Source organism: Pelecanus crispus, chromosome 2 (assembly GCF_030463565.1).
Source record: "Pelecanus crispus isolate bPelCri1 chromosome 2, bPelCri1.pri, whole genome shotgun sequence".
NCBI lineage: Eukaryota > Metazoa > Chordata > Aves > Pelecaniformes > Pelecanidae > Pelecanus > Pelecanus crispus.
In genome coordinates this window covers 20,197,119-20,220,012 of record NC_134644.1, presented here as the reverse complement: position 1 = coordinate 20,220,012, position 22,894 = coordinate 20,197,119, and the positions used below count along the sequence as shown (strand labels likewise).

Here is a 22,894-nt window from a genome sequence, read left to right as displayed (position 1 = left end):
CTGGCATGTCTTACTACTTGGTCTAGAAGATCACCCCAAACTATCAAGTACCCGCTCTGCTGAAAAGACCATGGAAGAGCCAGACTCTGACCGAATTGCCACAGGTCTGCGAATCTGGAAAGCCAAAGCTCTAGAGCACTCCAGGGATGTCTGATAAGAAATAATGTCAGTGTTTGACTGAAATCTGCTGGGTGGTTTTTTCCAAGCTTTTGTCTTTACTGATGTTTTCACCAAATGTTTCAGCTCTTTTGCATTAGTATTGTCTGCTGAAAGTATTTTTCATTGGAAAGTTCCTGACCAGAAAAAGCTAAAAATTATGCTAATGTGTTTGCAGTTTTCAAGTATGGCATTGGGCAGCTGGAGGAACCCACAGCTGCAGCCAGCCTGTTTTTTTTCGGTAATGACCCAATAGAATGGGGATATTTATAAGAATTAAAAGGCATACGAAGAGAAGGCAAGAACAGAAAGGTGTGACAACCTCTCAGTGATGCCTGATAGCATAAGGATTTGGCTTCAGACAGATAGTCATGGTACAGATACTTAAAGAATTTAATTTTCAAACTGTTTACCAATTCTGTAATTTTCAAGTGCACTATTTCTTACTGTAAATTATATTATTTTAGACATATTAAAACCCTTTATGACAGGTTTTTTGCAAAAGCAGATTTGTGCTTTCAGCTGTCCAAACCCAACCTGAATGAAAGATCAGTCATGACAGAAGTGGTATCATATAGTGCAACTTCTGATTAAACTGAAGTTTTTGGGCAACTAGTACAGTAAAGCTGTCAATTTATTTTTATGAGGAAAGAACAAATTAATGGATTGTATTGTTGTTGTATTTGGGGTTCTTTCCTGATTAGAAAAGTGAAGGATTGCCTCACTTTTTAGAGGATTTCCTTCTGGTTAGTAATTTCCATAAAAGGTCTCTTTACAAACAAATGTATTTATCAGTATTGTGTCAGTACTTAGCATTTCTGCAGCTTTTTCATCAAAGACTCTCCAAGCTGTGGATAAAATTCTTTGCAGGTGTCCTCTGTTTACTGTTGGGTGAGCCAGCTTGAGGAGCATAGGTGCAGTTTCCTCAGGTAAAAGCAGGGTGTCAATGGGAGAGAAGAAAAGTAATAGCTTTGCATGCCTGAGAGGTGATTAATGGAGTCTGCTGGGAACTCCAGGGTGTCTCTGAGAGGGTGCATGGATAAGCTCCATCGAGGAAACATGCTCCATGTAGGTATTTTGGCACACTGAAATCCTTGGGGCAAAGCCAGTTGCTGTGTTCTCTGTTGACGTAGACAAGGCCTGGGAAAGCAATGGGAAGGGCTGCCAGGTCAGAAACTCTGGCCTACTTTTGCCTTTGCCCGTGTTTTGGTATGAGATGTTAGCAGATAATGGTGTGAGTCAAGCTGTACGTCTGGTATCCAGCTGCGTGGTGAGGTGAAGGGTTGGTGTGGTGCTGATGAATCAGTAGTAGGCTTAGTGCTTTATGCTAGCTGGCATTGCCTTGGTGTGGATGCAGGCACGGCTCCATGTGCCCTGCCTGGTGTATGCCACAGGTGCAAATGATGTGTTGAAGGCAACTGGAGCGAGAGAAGTAAGGATGGTTTCTTCATTGTGAGATGTCCATGTTGGGACAGACCACAAGAGTAACCTATGAGATAGGACAGCTGTAACGAATTTAGAATAAAGATCAGCATAGTGTCGTATTAGTCCTGGTGATGGATGACAAGACAGACTGGACTGCAGAAGTCACCAGCTGTTGAGACACTGAATAGCAGCTTGCTCTTTGCTATCCATAAGGCTTATGATACCACAACTCTGTTCTTCTTTCAAGGGAGCCATGCTATTCAAGAGGCCAGGAACTGCCATAAGCTTTGTATTTGCTGTATGCAGAGACAGTGGGTCTGCCTGCCTTTTATGTGAGCTACCAGGAGCAAGATTCTTTGTAAGGTCATCCATTTGGGCGGATGGATAGCTGCGTTGCTACCTTTCTGCATATAGTCATTTTCAAAATACAGCAAGTTATTGAGTATGCCAACTAGTTTTGAAATAAAGAACATAACTGGTTTTATATGATGTCCACTCTTTAGTATATAGAAACAAGACACTCTTCAGTGTCTCTATTGCTCTGCTTTAAAAAAAAATTCCAATCTGTATCTTATAGACTTAAGTGTTTTTAGATTGACCAAAAACCTCCACAGGAGATGTTTAAACATGATGTGATCTTTTTTACTACAGAAAGTGAAAGATTCTCGGTGATGTCTTTTCCCCTCAAATGTTTTATACAGAAATTGTTGCTAGCCTTTTTCTATATTTTAACCTAAGGACTGACAAAACAAGTTTCTGTTTCAAGGTTGTAAAGTCTACAGGCAGTAAGAACAAGGAAGAGCTATGTGCTAAAGAAAACCACACCCTCAAGCAAATGTATTATGTGGCTGCAGTCAAAAAGCACATGATCCCATGCTTGCTCTAAAAAATCTTCCTCCTTTTGCCCTCAAAGCAATTGGCTGTGATAGCACCTAGTATTTAGTGGCTCAGATAAGCCCAGTATCCTCTTTCTCCATCCCCAAGTCATGCAGTTGAAGTCCAAGAACATGTGGCTCAAGACAGCCTGCATATTAGAGTATGTGTTTTCATTGAGCAACACAGGGCCTTCGTGGTGGAGGGCAAGAAGAAAGTGGCAGGCACAGAAAGTGGGGTATATATGAGAGAGAGTAGTGTGCCTTGAATATCACACAAAAGAGGTATAGATAGGAAGCAAGAAGAGACCATCATTCACGTTTTTGGAGTTGCCATTAGCAAAGAACCTGGAGATTTTGGAGAAGAGAGAAAAGTGGAAAAAGAGAAAATACTGACCAGGTGGCAGAAGACCCTGTAATCCAGCTGGTAAGGCTGCCTGGCTCCCAGTCACCAGCTCATGTCCCTGCCCAGCCCACGTGCCCTGGTGCACCTGCCCTGGGCACCCTGGACTCTGTGGCTCCGATTGCTCTCCCCTTCTGCACGCTCCACCCAGGGGCTGAGTAATGGCTTAAAATAACAAGTGAACTTTTCAGGAAGGGGTTGTTTGCCCAGGCGTTTGTGCCCTGCTCAGCCCAATGGGGTCTTGATTCAGGCTCTGTATGCCAAGTGCTATTTTAAAGCAAAAGGAAATAGCATTGTATACGTCAGTACTCAGACGCAGGATTTTGAGCAATAGCTCAGCCCCATATTTGAACTCCTTATTTCCATCTTAAAGTATGGCAATATGTTAAGGTGGAAAATAGGAATTTTTCTTTGACAGACTTCTTTGAATTATGAGAAATGAATGAACATATATAGGAATATGAGGTCCAGAAGTTAGGGGAAATTAAACCTGTTGCTTTCAAAGCTTCCCATGGAAATTTTCTCCTCTCTACAAGATAACATTGCAATTTTCCTCTCACTGCAACCCAGTGTATCCCAGTGACTATGGTTCCTGTGGCCGATACTATTGCATCTGTTGTAGCTTTAGCTGAAGCAACTAACCAGGGCATGGTATAGCTGTACAGTAGAAACTAAGGAGGATTTTCTTTCTCCGGGCTTTTCTCTCTGTGCAAAACATCTATGGCTGCCTGTCCCTGGAGGCATGATCCCAAAGCTGCTCAGAGTCAGTAGGAGTCTTTTTGTTCTGCTGGCCCAGGTCCAGAGTCTGAACACACAATACAGCTCACTGTGTTGCAGTGTTTCTTCAAGCCAATAGAAAAGTATGTTGAATGCCCACTGGTAATTTTATTAATACTGTTTAGTTATATTTTATTTTAAATTCCAGACTACAGTAATTCTCTGTGCAAATGAAAAAATTATCCCATATCCCCCTTTGGCTGGATGACTTTTGTCTGGCTCATTTATGACCCATCCCAGCATGCTCCTTTGTTCTATTACACTTATTTATTATTGCTGCTGCCACAATCAGGTTATCTCCTTTCTTCTTTCTGATACCTGATACTGCAAACTTTTGATCTCTGGCCCTGGGGAACGTCATTTGTAATTTCCAAGTGTGAAGCCTGCCGTGATGAGAACTGCTATTGTTTATATACCGCCATCACAATTCCCTTGCCAGTGGAAAAACCTGTGGTGGGGCAGGAATAGAATATAATTTCTTGCTTCATCAGCCGTGGATCACTGTAACTGCAATGAATCCAGTCATATTGTCAAAGCAAGGAGTGAGAGGGGAGAAAAATGGTGAAGATTCCAGATCAGCAACTTCCACTGCACATTAGCATGTGCTGTGTAACTTCGGGAGCATGTCCTTGGGCTTGGTGACATTCGGCTTTCTACAGTCCCTTGAAAGTGATAGGGAAGCTGAAGTTGCCAACATAAATTTTAGAAGCTGTGGGTTTTTTTCTTATGTAGTTGGTGGAACCCAGCTGACCCTTTCATCTTTCTGTTTATCCACCTTACCCTAACGGCACTAGAGCAGGCACATCATGCTTGCTAGAGGGAGAATTTCTCCTGTGTCTGTCACTGACAGTGTTCAACCATCTAGAGAGGTCATTGCTGGGCAGAGTGAGATGCTACAGACTCAGAAGCCCATGTATTCATTGCAGTTTTTGCCAAGGCCTCAGTTAACAAAATACTAATATGTTGGTATGGAAGTTTTCCCTTTCTTTTCCTTCCTTGTTCATTCCTTATTGCTGGCAGTTTCTGCTGCTGCTTACAAACCCATGATAAAATATTTGGTGACTTCCTGAGTGTGTCCTCCACAACTGTCTGAAGCTCTGTTATCTTTGGTTGCAATGAAGGAAACCCACAGCACATGTTTTATAGGGGCTGTATTCATGCAACTTGAGTGTCTTAAAGTCAGTAAATGTTTGTATGTGTTGTTCTCCTATGCTTTGCGTATCCTTTGTGTAATAAAGCCCACATCAAGATATTGGCAAAAGGCTAAATCCTGCACTGAAGCAAATGGCCAATTAGTTGTAATACTTATTTTTTTCGTCTAAGGACTTCAGGTCTGTTTGTGATGCCAGAGCATCAGCATTTCCTTCCTGGTTGGGAATCAGTGAACTCTAGCCCGTGTGTCTGATCAATAAACTGTTTAAGTCTGTCACTGGCTACACATACTTAGAACGTCTGGCACTGAAACCCCTAATTTCAGTTTCTGTAGCTGTGAATATCAGATTAGAGTGAGAAGGTATTTGCGTAAGTAAAAGCATTTTTAAAACTCCTGTATTCCTTTAACATGCAGCCCATTTTATTGCTGTTCATAGGTGTTATTTTCCTTAGGCACTGAGGTCCCTAAGTGTTTTATTTATGCAGGTGACAAATTATTTGGTCTTGAGAGTTTGTTTTTTTTCCCTTTTTTTTTCTGTAGATGTCAAGTTTATCGCAACCCACATCGTGTTTTCCTTATTCAGTAATTTTATATGTTTTTCCTTTTCTTTCCAGATGCAGAGGGAAATTGCTTATACGGGCCGAGAGGGCCCAAGTGCTTCACGCCCTGGTTCTGCCACGCACCCTCCGCACGCGATGCCCAGCTCTCCGCCCTCCACCCCGGTGCCCCACTCCATGCCTCCCTCTCCATCCAGGATTCCCTATGGCGGGGGCCGGCCCATGGGTGTTCCAGGCAATGCCACCATCCCCAGGGACCGGCTCTCCAGCGTGCCAGCCTCACGCTCGATATCACCCAGCCCAAGCGCCATTTTGGAGAGGCGGGATGTGAAGCCAGATGAGGACATGAGTAACAAAAACCTTGCCCTGATCCGAAATGAAGGTCTGTACGGTGACCCCTACTTGTTTCACGAGGGGAGGATGAGTGTGGCTGCACCCCACTCCGGACACCCCCTCGATGTCCCTGATCACATTGTCGCCTACCATCGCAGTGCCATGAGGTCATCAAGCACTTACTGCAACCCCGCTATGCAGCCTGAAATGCTGGAGCAGTCCTTGTACAGACAAAAGTCTCGAAAGTACCCGGAAAGCCACTTGCCAACTCTCGGCTCTAAAACGCCTCCCGCCTCACCCCACAGGGTGGCTGACATGAGAATGATCGATATTCATCCTCACCATAGCGCTCACATTCCCCCCCACACCATCCAGCCTGACAGGTCTTCCCCCAGCCGCCAGTCCTTCAAAAAGGAGCCGGGACCGCCTGTGTTTGTGGACGCGAAAGCACGGAGCGCCCTCGGCCTCCCGGGCATGGCTGAGGCGGTGCCCCCTCCAGTCGACAAGCAGGCTTTTGGCTATGGGTCACCTGCGATGCCCAAGGACAAGGAGACAAGGTAAGGCAGAGCCGGGGCTTAATTTATGCAAATGAGAAGCATTCCTGATCTGCACATCTTGTGTCGTTTAACACCCAGGGGACAATGTAATGTGTAGGAGGCTGCTGCATTGGGCTGCAGTGTTTATTAGCTGTCTGTCAAGGTAGTTAGTAATTAGAGGAGATGCGACACCACCCGTTATTAATCTGAAAGTATTGTCAACCCATGATGAATCCCTAGTTATTTTCATTTGTGTAAATTTCAGTCATTGGAAAAAATATAATAAAATAAAATGATTAACTAGGATTTTTCTTTCCAGACAACCAGATCATGTTACAAGAACAAATGATGTTCTGTTCCTGCTAATAAGGGAATATATTTCACCCCTGTTAAGAGTGACACTCTGATATTACAATTTTGGTTCTTTATGGAGTGGAGTTTTTCTCATCTAGTGTTAGGAAATGGGAAGAATTTATCATTACTGTCTTATCTCCTGTAAAACATGAATTTGCATAAAAATAGGACAGTTGTTTATAATAATGTTCCTCGAGGGGAAACTGCTGAGAAGAGCAAGTCTGTCCCAGGGAAGAAATTGAAACACGAATGCTGTTCTCAATGATTTTTCCAGCATCACAAATAGTTGGTGACCTGGCTGTTGTTAACTTTTGTGCACTGATAATGATGACAATGATCTCTCCTGTCTTTTTAAGGACCAGATTTATGCAAAGGTCTGTGAAGGTTTCTCCTGCCATAGACCCTGCCCTAGGAGAGAAAAATCATTATGCTGCCAGTCGGTTGCTGTGTATTTGTATGAGTTACGCTAATCTCTAGCGTATTGTTTGTGCTGTTAACTTTTATAGAGCTCTTTAGGGAAGTGAAGATGAATAGCTGGAAAATGCTGAGCTCACAGAGGCCAAAGGTAACTGCTGACTGCCTTGACCACTGGGGAGATCTGGAGCTTCGTATAGCCCCCAAACTTCCCTTCCACCTGAGCAACTTGCTCGACAATTAGTAGCCTCTGACCACGCTTGGCCAGAAAAAAAAAATGAGCTGTGAGGTCCATTGGTGGGAAGAAAATAGAGGACAGAAGAAAATCAGCCATCCACAAAAATTACAGGCTTATAGCTTGGTGGTTATGTTGGCACAAGGGTATGAGTTAGGGCATATAACAGTCTAGGGTCAGTGAAACCTGGCTTGGATGCAGGTACCTGAAGTTTCATTTCAAGCTTACATTATTACAACTAGGAAATAATTTGAACTATATTTGCCAATTCTAATCCAAGAAATAGCTTTCAGATGAACAATTTTACAAGGTTCATGTTAGGGGGTTGAAAATAAGGGAGGACACCAACAACTTTCCAGTCCGTGTGACTTTTTCTTTCCCCTCTGGACATCTCATCTGTTCAGTCAGCTACACAGACATGCGAAAGGCTGTGTATTTGTGCATATGTAAAGAGCAACTATACAGATAGTTCTGCAGCTCCTTAAGGGGAGCTTTGTACCAGGAGTTTTAGTCCTGGTCCCAGAATATATTTACAGTGTTGAAAATAGCATTTGCATAATTAAACTTCCAAATAAATACATGACCTTAAAATTCAGCACCGTGTGTATTAGGAACACGGCACTGAAAAAAATCATTGTGAAAGCTGCCCTTATGGGTTGTGGGTTTTTTTAGCCTGAGAAAGTGTGACTTTTTAAAAAATAATTGTAAATACCAAAAGCAATTCATGCAAATTGGTGTGTTTTCTAACCACTGCGATATTAAGAATTGGGTTTGAGTTCTACTGATACAAAATGCTCTAAGCCTTATTATAAATTGTAATAATTTTGTAAACTTTGAAAGCAAACACTGTTGATATTGTACTAAACTAAACAGGGAACACTAAGGGTATCCAGGCTGAGGTGCTCTTTTCCAGCTTCAGCAGGGGCTGAATTGTTACAAGGTTGTTATGAACACCTGACAGGTGACGTATATAATGGCCGAAAAGTATCCTGTACCTTCCTGTATAGGACTTAGCCATAGCAGTGCAGCTGGGCTTGCTTCTGTGAGTAAGAATATTTTGGGATTGGAGAGATGGGGCTGAATTCATCCTCTTCCAGGCATGGTAAAAATTAAATGTATGCTGCTCTGTCATGCACATTATCCACTTGCTGATGACTGTGCAAAGAGCCTAAAAACGAGGCCACGGGAAGTGAATGGTGGTGTGTTCAGTCAGCCTGCATGCAGATGGTGCCAGGTGTGGGGTAGCAGCAAAAGGGTAGACTGAGTATCTGTTAGCCTTGGGCAGACTGAGGGAGGTCTTTTGTGCTTGTGCACTGTGACAAGAGAGACTCCCCATCCTGAGTCATTCAGGAGCAGGTTGAGGACCCTGCAAACGTCAAACCCATCATCTCAGCACTGTCGGTCCTTCAGTCCCTAGTGGAGTGTGCTGAGAACAAAGAAAACATCTCTTCTGCCATCTCTTTGCAGAAATTACCTTGAAGTAGCACTGTCGCAACCTCAGGGCAATGCATAGTTTAAGAGTGTCAGAGAAGAGATTAAGATGGAGAGTGACAATGCCAGAAGTTTAACTGAATCTCTCTTCCCCTGTTAATTCTCCAATTTTCTAATGAAATGTTTCTCTCATAGGGTAATGTAGAAATAAATTTATTTTTCCCTGTTTCTGACCCTCTTTTTGATTACTATACAGACTTCACTCAGGGTTTAACTATAAAATATGAAGTCACTTAAAATGTTTCTCCAGGATAGTGTGCCAATTAGTTTGTGGTGTCAGACTTGGTATTTGAGTATGTCTGTTATGGATGATGTGCTGCACAGCCTAGGGTCAGACAGGAACATGAATGAACAGTTACACAGCCCCGTTCTAGTTTGTGTCTGTACGGAGGATCTTCTCAGTGATGTGAATATTAAAGATGTCCCCAGGAAAGGGAAGGAACATGCGAGTCATGCTTGAATAGCATCACAGGGAGAAGTGGGTACCAATTCAGCAGTATGCTATTCCCTGCTTGGGATTACTTCCAGTTTGTTGCAGTAGAGGGAATAACATGAAACCTCCATGAAGCTGTAAGGAAGAAATCCGGTGATGAAATCTGATGTCTCAGTGCACAGACCCTGGAGAAGCAAGGGCTTGTTTTGCTTTTGCTGAATCTGGGGAGCAAGATGGTGAGGCAGGGCCCGAGTGCCTGGACGTACCCGGGGCTGGGGCTGTGGATCAGGCTGCTGGGAGAACAGGGCTGGCGAGCGGCTCGTGCCTGCTTTGGTGGCTGAGGTCTGTGAGAAGCCAAAGCCAAGCCTGACCGAGAGGCCTGTTAGAGCTGGGAGTTGCTTCTGACCTTGCTCCCTCCTTTCCTCCTCCACTGTATTACCACCTCTGACTCTCTGGGCATTCACAGGAAAACAATGTGAAACAATGCCCTTCTGTGCTCAGGCTGATAAAATAGCTGTTTCTTTCCCAACTGCTATGGGAGTGACCCTCCCTGCTCTTCCTGGGTGGTGGAGAGATGCAGATTTATCTGGGAAGTTAATCTGGGAACAGAGACGGAGTTCAGCCTTCTCGTGCCACTGCTGCCGGCAAAGAGGCACCACTGCGTTTCGTTCTGCCCGACCCGCTCTGCCGGTGCTCCGCATCCCAGCCTGCCCCGTCCACGGGACCCTGGCCTGCCCAGTGCAGGAAGGGATGGCGAGGCAGGCCGTTCCCCCACCTTCCCTGTCCACAGCAGGGAGCACCGTGAGAGGTGGAGAATATAATGTTGAGAATGAAAAACGTACCGCTGTCAGGACAGTGCCGGCATCCCTGATGGACTCTGGCCTGGCAGAAGCTGAGGAAAGCATTCATTTTCTCCCTCCGGAGCCAAGGTCGCTCCAGCCCTTCACAGGGAGGCCGGCAGGGAAGGGGGTGGCTGCGGAGCTCGTCCCTGCTTCCCCAGGGCCATGCGGTGAGCGGCAGGATTGGGCCACTGGCCCTGCAGCCACATCAACCCAGGGCACGGCCCTGCCACTGGGCCGGCCGCGTCCCTCCCTGCCCACGCTGGAGCACACTGCCTCCCACCACCTTCAGTCAAACTGCCAGATCTCCAAAAATCAGGTCATTTTATTTAATGCCTAAAAGGCACCTCCTTTCAGACACCTGTTTTTGAGATGTTTGGTGCTGATGGCCATAACGAGTCTGGGTAGTACAGTGAAACGATTACAGGAAAAATCCTGCCTTGTCTTTAAGGGAGTAACTCCAGAGCACATGTAGATTCTTCACATTCTTAATGCTTTTACCATATGAAAAATAATGTGCTTTGTGCAATTGATTCCAGTATTTCATTCGTTTTTCATCATCTCCTATCTCTGGAACATCCTTCTCCCTCTTAACAACATATTTTCCTAGATTTCATGGCAAAGGACAAGATCAGCTTTGTGTTGCCATAATCTCTTTTGAAGCAGAAAATTGTTTCCAGATTATCGTATGTGGGATGGAAAAAACATCATATTTATGAATTGGTAAAACAGATAGACTTCCAATTGAGTTTAGTTCCAGGAAGGGTTTGTGATGATTATCTGGGAAAAAAAAATGTTTTCATTATTAAGTGTTAAAAATGCTGCATTAAAGTTTGTTAGAATATATTTATCCTAGGCTTTTAGTACTTGTTTTTGTTCCAAAGGTTACTATAGCCTGAACCAGTTTCTTATTTTAAAACTTATAATAGTGGAAATTCTGTAACGTATTTCTTGGTTTGAAATGAATTAGGTTAGATTCACTAGTCTTCTCATCACCATTCAAAATACCTTTCAACGTGAAGACAGAAAAGTAGGATGCGCACGCTGTATTAAATCGCAGTAAGAACACATCTGCTGGCTGGGGACTGAATGCTCTCTTCTTCCCTCCTTGTGTCTGTTAGCATCTCACTACTTGTTTTGCTGCCCTGTTTTGTCAATGTCTGGGTGTCTTGGAGTCTCTCCTGGCTATGGTATCTGCGCGCTATCACAGCAAACCTCTATTTCATTCCCTGAGTGTGAATGAAATAATTAGCCTGGATAATCTGGCTGGCTACAAACTGGCTGGTTACTCACTTTGTATTATGTCAGCTTGCTTTTGCCTGGTATTGGTACCTACATTTGAGTTTGTATGGCCCTTATTGATTGGCATTATTGCTTTGGCCACCAAATGGCAACTGGAGCTGGGGGTGGCCAGAGCTCGGCTGGTCCCACATGCCCAGGACACCATGGCGGTGGTGGACGGCCCCTGCAGCAGGCTGAGTCTGGGGCTGCATGTGTCTGTCCCATCCTCTTTCATCAGTCATCGCTGCTGGTCTTAGCCTCTTGCTTTTTGAGAAGTTTTGGTCCCAGTCATCTTCCAAAATCACAGCCTGCTGTTAGCATTTGCTTTTGTGTGTCTCCCCAGTCACTCAACTGCTGGCATACAGGGACGCATTTTCAGAAGGTCCTGTCTGAGGTCCCGTGTTGATGTGTGTCTGTGTTGTGGTGTGTCATGGACATACTGGCATGTGAAAGTAGGCGCCTGTGTGAGCAAAAGGCCATTTTGGAGCCCACCAGGGAAGTCACCTGGTACCCGACTAATATATGTATTCATGTAAACACACAAATGTTAGCCTTCCTACCCAAAAAAGTCATTGTTGTTGTTTAGTGGCCTTTGGTACTTATGGAAAACACTGACCATACCTACTGTGGTGCTTCTGCATCTTTTTTCTTCTGCTTTTTAGGAATTTCTCAGGATATGCGCATGAAAGCAAATCTGTTTTATGATAATGTTGCTGTACAGTCTGCATTTGGTGTCCTGTGCCTGGCCTGTCACATTCCTGTCCTTTCCAGAGCAGACAGTTGCGATGTCAGGTGCAAAGGATTTGGGCTGGGAAGTAGTCAGCTTGGGCAGATTAAATGCTTCACAGACAAAAATCCTGGGTTTGGGGAAAGTAAAAATAGTAATGAGAAGTAGTGTAAAGTCTTTAGTCCTGAAACCTGATATAGAGGCAAAACTACTGGCCTCTATAGTGTAGTTACACTAAAAGTACACTTTTACCTAGTGTAGGTAAAAGAGAAAATTTACGTAATGCTGAAAAAATGATTTTCACTAGTTCCAAGAGGCATTAACTGATTGTTTTAGGTGCCTGTCTCATGAGATCATTAGAAGTTTATTACCTGGGTGGTTGTTTGTTTTGTTCTTTTTTAACCAAGCAGATGTCTTTTTTATTGTCTGTTACCATGCAAAAGCTGTCCAAACCAAGATGCGGTAAGCTGCTGCAACAAGGTATATGCAAACTGGTACCCATGGGCCTTTGCACAAACTCTGTAGTGTCTTTCCAATCCTGTGGTAATCATTCACCTAGAAAAACAAGTCTGAAAGCAAATATATCTGGCTTTAACAAACGGTTCTCTTGTCTTACAGAGAGAGGATACAAGCCATGGAGAAACAGATTGCCAGTTTAACTGGTCTTGTTCAGTCTGCGCTTTTTAAAGGGCCAAATACAAGTAATAGCAAAGATGCTTCTAGGTAAAAAAAGAATTCATTAAATCTGTTTCTCTCTAGTGATTTTAGTAATCAATCAACAAAAATAATATTTGAATGTAATCGTAAAAAAACCCTGAATGCTCAATCATTTTTAAATATCTTTATCATCCCCATGAGAATGCTAGGCAGAGAGGAAGAATATGCCAAATGATAGATGGAGATTAACTGCATTACTGTTCTTTGGTTAAAAGGAATTAATGTAGCTACATCTCTGTGCTTTCTACTGCTTATACTCCATTCCTTGCTTAACTTGTAATAAAAGCTGATTTTAAATAAAACAACTGACAAGCTACTGGTGATTTAAATTAAAAACATATATGCTAGACAAGGCCATTTAATTTGCTGATTATATACTTCACTACAGTGTTATTGTTAGTAAGTTAAAATGATTATTTTTCTTTTTATTACTTAGTGAGAAGATGATGTTGAAAATTGTGTCCAGCAAGAGCAGCATTGACACTGCAGGTAAGATAATTCACTTTTAATTTACAAATTATTCAGGTATAGGAGTAGCTCTAACATTAAGACCACCCCAGCTTACGGAAATGCCAAATTTACTTAAATTCCCATAGCTGTACTGTCAGAACCGAAGTTTAAGTTCAGGATATGGGAGTCAATCATATCTTTGTTAAGAGAGGAATTTCTGACAGGTTGAGGTGGTCTTTAGAATGGATTTCACACCTGTCCTGAATGGTTTAAATGAGATACAGAGTCTCTGCATATGGTGAATTTTCCAGTGATTCGTCCCATCTATGTCATATATCTGTCATTAACCCCAGATGTATCCAGATTGCTGCAGAAGGCTAAATATTTAATTCCTATTATGGTCACCTGAACTTTTCTCTAAGGTTCTTCCATCAGTAGGATGCTGTGGATGTAATGACAGTAAGGAATTTAGCAGTCAGCAAGGTAGCACTTTCCCTAATTAAGCTGGATTGATCTGTTACTAATTATTAGCGTGCACCTAAACTGTTCTGAGCAAGCATCAATTATGAAGCTAATAAGAGCTGGTCTTGCTTTAGCTTCCCACTTGGAGAGCTGTTAAGTGTTTAAAAGGTGGACTTAAGGCTAATGTGAAAGAAGATCTCCATGTGATTGGAGCTCTTTGTGTATGGGCTGCTGCTGGAGATGTCTGCAGGGTGTGCATGTGTTTATATGCCTCCTCTTCACGCTTTGTCATGCACTAAATGCAAATAAAGGCAGTTCCCTCCTTCCTGGTAATGCTGTTCCCACAGGGAGGTCTGTGCTCTGGCAGGTAGTAAACCACACACATTTATTAGCAAATCTATTATGCTCTTAACTAGCCTTTCTGTTGGAGCTGTTAGTTCACGTTCACGATTCCTGTTTATCTGGAATTGAGGTATGTCCTCCTAACTGACAGAAATCAAACCAGACCTGGAAACTATCAAGCATATGCAAGAGCAAGCAAGCTAAAGTCCTGGTACTGGAGCTTCGCTCCCAAGCCACTCTCTGGTCCTCTTCCAATTCTTCCCTTCCCGCTGGCCCCTGGATGGGGAGAGCTATACTTCAGGCTGTGAAGAAATAAGTTGTAATTTATCAGTTTCAAACAACTTACTGAAAAGTCCGTTATTTTTCAAAACAGCTGCAATAAGCTCTTAGACTTTTCCATGTTTCAGTGTCATTATACACTGAGAATTTATGATATTTCCCACTTGCACAGGCCTCATCTCATACAAAGCACCTATGAAACCATCAAAATCTATACACACATTGCCTTGTTTTCCTCTTTGTATTGTATTGCTGTTCAGCCTTTCCACTTTCCCTGTGTTTGTACTAATTCAGATAAGTACTTTGCGGGGGGCACCGAGTTGGAGATCCTGATCTAAGTGGGCCCTGCTTTGAGGGGACTTTGGACCAGATGACATCCAGAGGTCCCTTTCAAGCTAAATTATTCAGTGATTTCATGTGTGCTTGTGTGAATGTGCTCTCAGTGAAATGAGAAATTAAATAATGTTCATTGGGAAAACGGCCCTACACAAAGCGAAGGTGGGGATTTCTCGGTGTGGAAGTCATGCCCAGCCTACCAAAACAGCATGGTTCATCTGACCAGCAGCCCTTTCCTGACACTGTTGTTCCCAAAGACTCCTCACTACCTTGTTGTATGACTGAACGCATGTCCCTGAAATGACAAAATTATGTATAATAGCTGTATGCCCAAGCATGGGGGGGAGGGCATGTAATTTACTGTCAAAAGACCAGATCAGCATCTGTCACATACTGACAGAGACACTGACTTTGTCACACAGCCATGCCTGTATCCAGCACATGAGTTGTGATACATGTGATAGATGCCTGTATCCAGCACATGAGACAGCACATGATACCAGCGTTCAGGTTGTGCAATAGATGCTTTTCTGATCACTTGGGAGACGGGGATAGGGCAGTGGGACCAGCCATGCAGCCAGCCATCTGTAAGGATCCCTATCAGTGCTATAAAGTATAGTTGTAACTCCAGCATCTGCATCCCTAAATCCTGTCCTTCCAGCATGACTCAGCCACGAAATTGAACTGTAGCAGGTTAAGGGAAACAAGGTGTGATGCTGACCTGAATATACTGCAGTATTGTAATCCACATCAGCTATTATTGAAGATTGCTGTATAATAGAATAGTCCTGTACACTAGAATATTTTGCTTTTGCACCTGCTTTTGAAATTGTGCGTGATAGGGTCTAATAAGTCAATGCAGTCCCTGCTTACTTGAAAATTAGGCAATCTGCCAGCATATGCTACAAGATGTTTCTCCTTTTTGTAGTTATGCTTGGGTTTACACATGCCAGCAGCATCTAGAAACACTTTTGCTGACCACTGTTTTGTTCTTCAATTCACCCCAAACCTTATTAAGTATAGCCATTTAGACAGTCGACTCTCTTAGTATACAATTCCACTTGACAACTGTGCACTGAGATACCAGTTTTAGCAATTTCAAAGTCTATTTGAAAGAAAAAGTGGTATAAAATGTTGATTGAGCAGTCCTTTCTAGAGCACTGGTAAGCAGAAACGTGAATTGCTTCCCATCCTGAACAATAAAACATCTGTGCAGGATAAAATTGGCTCATCAATGTTGAACCAACATTGTATTTTATAGTATGTGTTCCAATGATAGGAGACTTTCATGCAAAAAATAGAGAACTAGCGCACTTGGGAAGGGAAAGAAACCAAATTTTCTAAATCCTAGATAACTCTCTATAGCTAGATTGTGAATACTCTGGTATTTCATATAAACCAAATTGTTGTATTTAACTTATTTTTGCTTTGCCAGTCTGTAGCGGATTCTTTAGCCTCAAATATTAAAAAGCCTAAATAAAAATGCTTTTTCACTGGGGAAAATGAGCCTGTAATGATCATGCTTGTCTGCATTTCTTATGTTTTATTGCTTTAGGCTCAGTTCTTTCATGGGGGGGTGGGTTCAAAGAGCAGTAACCTTCCACAGACAGGCTATGTCTTTTCTACTCATGTTCTACCCATGACTGAATCCTTCTTCAGTTCATCAAAAGTGAATGGCATCAAGGGACTCTTCACTTAGGAACAGTATGTGACTCTAAAACCAAACCGTACTAGGAAGAGTGTCCTTGAGATTACTAACAAATATGCTGAGAAATGCTCACCTACTCTCTTTTCTGTCATATTTTTATTCATCAAGTGGTGAGATTGACAGATTAAATCCTGGATTCATTGATTAAATTGAGATCAGTTGTATCATGGATTACCAAAAAAGCAGTAGTTCTTTGGTAGTTGCTGCCTTGTTGGAAGATGAAGGAGGACATTTCAGTATTTCCTGAAAAGTGATCAAGGAGTACGTCTTTCTGCGCTAACACAACCAGTACAAACCAAGAGAGGGACATGGCAGCAGGGAGAAGGCAGCATGTAGGGCTCGGATTTGATTCCTCACTCTTTGTGGACTGTCTTGTGCATATGTGTGTGCCTTTTTTCACATGCATGACTCTTGCTGTGATGATCTGTGAATTAAAAACATTGTCCATATCTGCTTGCTTATCTCAGATTCAAAGATTGATCATGCCAGTCTTTGAACTCTGTCAGCGTCTGCAGGTAAAACATGATCCTGAATTCAGTCTGGATCAATGAGGTGAAGTTGCACACGAATATATACAGAATATTTTATTCTATTAAGGGTACTTTAGTGCCTGGCTGTAACAGCTTGTTAATGATGGAATTGCAACCTTAACATTGCATTTGCATATTTGTTTAGTGGATTCTAACTGGATGGAAAGAGAACTAAGTAACTGTCACGTGTCTTCCCAAATGATGCTTGAAAATGTTGTGGCTGTTTAATAAGGAGATGAGTAATTTGTGAAGAAACATTGCTGGGTGTCATCTGATGGCCTTTTTTTCTAGCCTGCTTCAAAACAAAATCTTAGCATTTTAGAAAGAAAAATAAATCTGGAAAATGGAAGAAGAGCAGTGTCTTTGCAACCATAGCAAAGGTCAAGTGTCAAGGAGTGGAAGTTGTGTTCCTTACCTTCCTGAGGCTGGGCAAATAGCAAACCTTTCCCCTTTCTGCCCATCAGTTCTCTTTGTACTTTAAAAATGGTAGCTTAGTTCATTAGCCTTTGTAAAAAAAGTTAACATTTGGTTTTTGTCCAGAGTATGAGGGAATTGTGGAGGGTTTTTGCATTCAGGCCCCCTTACCTAGCTCCAGCAAGGGTTTATTTAAAAACCTGAGCGCCAGTGCTGTTTCTTTCCCTTCAGTCCATTTGGCCGCACATCTAATCGCAAAGCTACAGCCTGGGACTATTTCCAAAAGCAAGCTATACTCCCTAGATGAAGCAGGCCCTCATTCAGCTGCCCTTCTATTCCTTTTTGATGCAAATATGTATCTCTCAGAAATCAGCTGCTGATCCTTACTGCGCTCCCATGCTCATTTGGTGTCTGTGGTTGTGTTTCACACCCTTGGGAGTCCCACATCACATTCACAGGCTCTGAGCACACCCTGCAGCAGGGACACCGTGGCAACTGAGAGTCCCTCATGGTGAGAAGAGGTGGCTGAGGCAGCAGAGGAGGAGGAGGGCTGCTTTGTAGGAAGTCGGAGACATTTATTGTTTACAGAAGCAGATCACAGTCCATCTACACTAAAAGGAAAGCAGGCACCCCTTCCTGGGAAAATATGTGAATTGACTGGGGTCCAGCATGGGGGGAGAGACTGGTGGGGACTGATTCATGCCTTGGCTGCATCATCACAGGGTCGGGGGCTGAGGTTTTGGAGATTTTGCTTGAAGCAAAGAATAGCAGAAAGGTAGATGTGATTTCAAAAATAGTCCAGATTTGTGGCTAGGGATCAGAACTCTTGGAGGCTTATCCACATTTTTCAGACTCTCTGGTGGTTTCTGTCTGTATGGTTTATGAACCCTTTTCTTAAAAAAAAATGCAAATAGTGCATGTGGGAGGGAAATAGATGCTTGACTGTAGGAAAACTGCAGTGTACATGCAGGCAGGTAAGTATTAGCATATATTAGACTGAAGCATGGAGTGGGTACAGAATGGCAGTGAACAAGGACTGTTTATTTCTTGAGTGTTGCTTTCTGTTAAGCAGCTCTTTTAAAGTCAAGAGAGCATTGAATCATACTGGAGTATAGCAAAAATATGCAGCAGCTTGCTCAGCAGTGAAATGAAAGTGCTGTTGTTGAAGCACCGAGCAGATCTAGCTGGAGCATGTTTAGGTAAGGTATAGCATTACAACGGCCAGCACTGGGCTAGAACAGCTTTTTGTTTGAGCATGTCTCCGGAAGCCTATGGCATGGCACACTATATAGCGTGGGTGCAGGCAGAGGGGGCTGTGCTTTTACTGACAGGAATTGCAAATGTAGGTAAAACAAGAAACATGATTCTTCAGAAACCTTTTAGCCTGGCATAATTTCCATCCTTTAAAATTGTTTCCCCCAGATGAATTTTGTAAAGGCTACGTTTGAGGTATCCACACCTGTTGGCAAAGGAATAACAATGTGTTGTTATGCTGAGCTGTACTCACTCGGGCACATGTGGAGACTTTACTGGTTGAAAAGACTACTAGGGATGAGAGGGTGGGGATAAAACTTACCACTCTTGGGTTCATACTCATTCCAGTGAGAAAAATGTGTCGTGCCCTTTGGTGCACTGAAAATTTGCCTTCAACAGGCAAAGAACAGCTTGCAACACTAGTTTCTGTTTGATTTCATTGAACTCGATAGAACGTGTGCTTGTGGGAACAAATGATGACCAAAATCCCTGTGCAGATCCATTGATGAGTTATCTTCTGTTTCCTCAGATTTTATGTTTTATTCGTAGAGAAGGAAAAAAATGAAGTGGGGAATGACATAATCATAGAATAGAATCATAGAATCATTTAGGTTGGAAGAGACCTTTAAGATCGAGTCCAACCATAAACCTAGCACTGCCAAGTCCACCACTAAACCATGTCCCTAAGCGCCACTTCTACACGTCTTTTAAATACCTCCAGGGATGGGGACTCTACCTCTTCCATGGGCAGCCTGTTCCAATGCTTGACAACCCTTTTGGAGAAGAAATTTTTCCTAATATTCAATCTAAACCTCCCCTGGTGCAACTTGAGGCCATTTCCTCTTGTCCTATCACTTGTTAGTTGGGAGAAGAGCCCAACACCCACCTCACTACAACCTCCTTTCAGCTAGTTGTAGAGAGCAATAAGGTCTCCCCTGAGCCTCCTTTTCTCCAGATTAAACAACCCCAGTTCCCTGAGCCGCTCCTCCTAAGACTTGTGCTCTAGACCCTTCACCAGCTTTGTTGCTCTTCTTTGGACATGCTCCAGCACCTCAATGTCTTTCGTGTAGTGAGGGGCTGATACTGCAATAGCACAGGGAGCAGCAGCCATCTGAACCCAAGGGACAAGGTGGATCTGTCACTGTGATCAGAAGAGTACACAGGGCTACATAGTGCTGGACTTAGAAAATGAAGTGTGTCCTACTGATAGTCTGTCATTTTGCCTGTTGGTGGTGGGGAGGGCAAGGGACACATTAGAAAGAAAATTTGAAGAATATGGGTGTGTAAGTGCAAATTGCTAGAAGAAGCTGTAACATGACTATTAGCTGATGAACTGGAATTTGCTTGTACCCTGTAAATAAAGCTTCTTCCTAGGTACTCAAGACTGAAAACAACAAGCTTGCCATTGATGCTGCATAGAGGAACAGCATTATTTAACAAAGAAAGTCCTGTGGACAGGACAGTGATGGTTATTCTCAAAGTGTGGCTCAGCATACTTCCTTGTGTTATGCTGTATTCCCTTGTAAATACAGTCCTGAATAAATGACAGACTAAAGGGGAGTGGGTGGATGCAACATGGCTGGAGAGCAGTTCTCTGCCACACCATCATTTCATTTCTCTTCTCCTGGTTTTATACAGTAGCTGTTGGAGACACCTCATAGAAGTAATGCAATTGTACTTTAAGCAGCAAAGCAAGGTTCTCTATAGAAGCCTTTTCCCCACACTTGGCAGTTTGACTGAATCTCTCTCCAGTGATAATTAATCAACAAATATACAGTTCAGGAGTACTGTGAATTTGCATCAGCTTGGCCTCGGATGGCTCCTGAGAGTACAATCCTGAAGCTACTTTCAGCACCAATGTGATTTGCTGCTGTTTTGTGTAATCTGCATTTATAGCTTATTATCCCATCTCCACTACATGTGGTAGGAAGCAGTCTTGTGGTAATGCAGGGCTCTGATATGGCTGAGGTTCCAGCACAGATAAACTCTGATATTGTACAGTCTTCCCTCAAAATATGTTGGATAAGGAGGTGCCAGTCCCCTGTTAATACTGAGCACTGGCAGCTGTAATTTTCTTTTTTTTGTCCATCTATGTGAAATACATGTGGATTCAGTGGGCAGAGGAAGGATCATGTTTGCACCTTCTCTGCTGGTGAGGTCAACCTGTGCTGCTGCTTACTGCAGGCGCTGCTAACCTACCTGGGGGGAAGAACGCGTTGGCAACTGTGGAGTCTGCTGTCATCCATCACCCTGCTGGAGCCCCATCAATGCAAGTGAGCCTGCATGGTATGAAACGCAACGTGTCGGATCTGCGGCTGCAGCTGCATCAGATGAAGCAGCTACAGGTATGCTTATCTGGGTAATGCTGGGAAAGTGGGCTGTCAGCAAATGCTCTTTTCCTTTCTCTCTTTCTCTCTATTTTACCTTTTGTACATGAGTGATTCTCAGTGGCAGAGTTCTAGCAAAGGGAAGACCCAAGTATTACAGACACAAAAGCGTATTCTGCTCTAGCATACACCACTTGCATAGTCCTACAGGTATGAGAATTAGCTCCATTTAACTACTGCTGCTCAGATATTGAGAAAAAGCTTCACTTCCAGCTTTATTTGATGACTCTAGACATTAAGGCAGTATTTATATTACAAGAATATCAAGTCTGTGATTGCAGTTTGGACGCTGCTATGCTATGTGCTGTATAAACATGTCGGAAGAGCCACGTTGCTGCTCCATACTGTTTATAGTTGAGACAGTTTTTAAGTTCCTGAATAAACAACTTTGATGTCAGGAAACCCAAATGTAGCTGAGGATCAGTAGATATGCATTAAGCCAGAGTTTGAGTCCTGTATTTACAGAATCCAGAAGAATAGCCAACTTGAGCAGCAAGGAAAAAAGATATTTCAAAAGTTGCTGCAAACGTTTGTTGTGCTCTACTTACATTCATATTTTACCAGTACCTTCCTAACACACATCAACACCTCAAAACCTGCAAGAAACAATAGGAACAATGAAGAGTTAACCAAAATGTTCTGTTGACAGATGTGTCATGCCGCAAATGTAAATATATGCTGTTCATCTTGGACACTGTGAAAATGAGCTTATGCAGCTGTACAGGTCTTCAGCCCTTCACTTAATTGGAAACTGAAGGGCACTGTGTATTGTCTCAGAAGATGGAAAAGGAGTTAAAGCAATTCCTTGTAAGACAAAGTGGACAGCAGAGGAAACTTCAATACTCTGCCAGTCCTCCTTGCCTGGCAAGTGACATCACGTTTGGTATTATAGGGCTGCAGCTACTGCTATTATGACCAGGGTGGTTTTGAATATGGGAATGGTACTATGTCAATCTCCTTTGATGTGCTGATTGATTTTAGAACAGAATAATGATAATACAGATCAGAATTTGGAGTTTTGCCTTCACTTCCTTAACTAAAGGAAACTGAATTATGAACCAGTCGTAGGGCAAGGGAGCAGAAGGTAAACATCAGGGTAAAGAAAATGTGGCTAAGACTGAAGATGCTGTGACAAGGTCCTGTGCTCAGTTTGCTGGTAATGAAGAGATGGCAGAAGGTATTTGGAGCAAACAGTTGTGTCAGCCAGGTGACCTCTGCCTGTGATACAGCACCCATGTATTTATATTTTCACTTTAGTATGAGTATGTTCCTATAGCAAATGTATCATTCAAAAGCTGTTCCCTGCAGTGCTGCCTACGTGCCGGCCACCATCTAATTTCAAGACTCTGGCTTGGGATCTCTGCCCTGGCACATTATGTATAAGTGCGTATTCTTCCACATTTGTGCGGCAAACCACTGCAGCCCCTCTGTCCTTCTGTAACCCATATACCAAATGCAGCTCTTGGCAAATGCCTGCAGTCTGGCCACCAGCTGTGCTTAGCATGTGACCTCGTAAAGTGGGATGGAGGTTGCAGTGCTGCGCTGGAGGCAGGGAGAGCATCGTCTCACAGGGCCTGCTCACCAAGGAGGTGGCATTTCCCCAGCTGCACCTTGTCTCCACAGCCCTGCCTGGGGTGGTAACCTTGCTTTTGATCACATACAGCATTATGGCACACAGGAGTGAAGAAACTTGTACCAGCTGCACAAATCAATGCTGCCAAGGAAGTCTTGAGAAGGAAAAAGGACGTACCCCAAGTGTGCTCATTAACTCTGGCTGGCTTATCTTATTTCAGAAATGATAGCAAATTTGGTGCATAGTGCCAGTAGGAAGTAGGCAAATTTGTGATAATCGGATGGAAGAACCTGTAGCTCAAGGGAAACTTTGGTATATTACATATAAATTACATTAATGAGAGTGAGTTTTTGTCATGGCTTTCCTGAATGGGTGGAATTATTTTGCAAAAGAGCTCACAGCTTGTAAGGCAGCAAGTGAAACAGGTAGTGTTTTAAACTGAAGAGTGTTGAAATA

At 43.1% G+C, this 22,894-nt stretch overlaps 1 protein-coding gene across 5 annotated transcripts in view; it reads left to right on the top strand.

The window, feature by feature from the left end:
- The window catches only part of KIAA1217 (KIAA1217 ortholog), a 184,296-nt gene that overhangs the window by 129,172 nt on the left and 32,230 nt on the right, over positions 1-22,894 (top strand). For 3 of the 5 annotated variants that reach the window (XM_075705116.1, XM_075705118.1, XM_075705119.1), the window contains 4 exons: positions 5,401-6,233; positions 12,605-12,709; positions 13,140-13,192; positions 20,663-20,823. In XM_075705116.1, the coding sequence (XP_075561231.1) occupies positions 5,401-6,233; positions 12,605-12,709; positions 13,140-13,192; positions 20,663-20,823 (1,152 nt within the window). Of the gene's footprint in view, positions 1-5,400; positions 6,234-12,604; positions 12,710-13,139; positions 13,193-20,662; positions 20,824-22,894 lie in introns of those variants that run through there. The other 2 variants (XM_075705117.1, XM_009483797.2) reach the window with 1 other exon arrangement.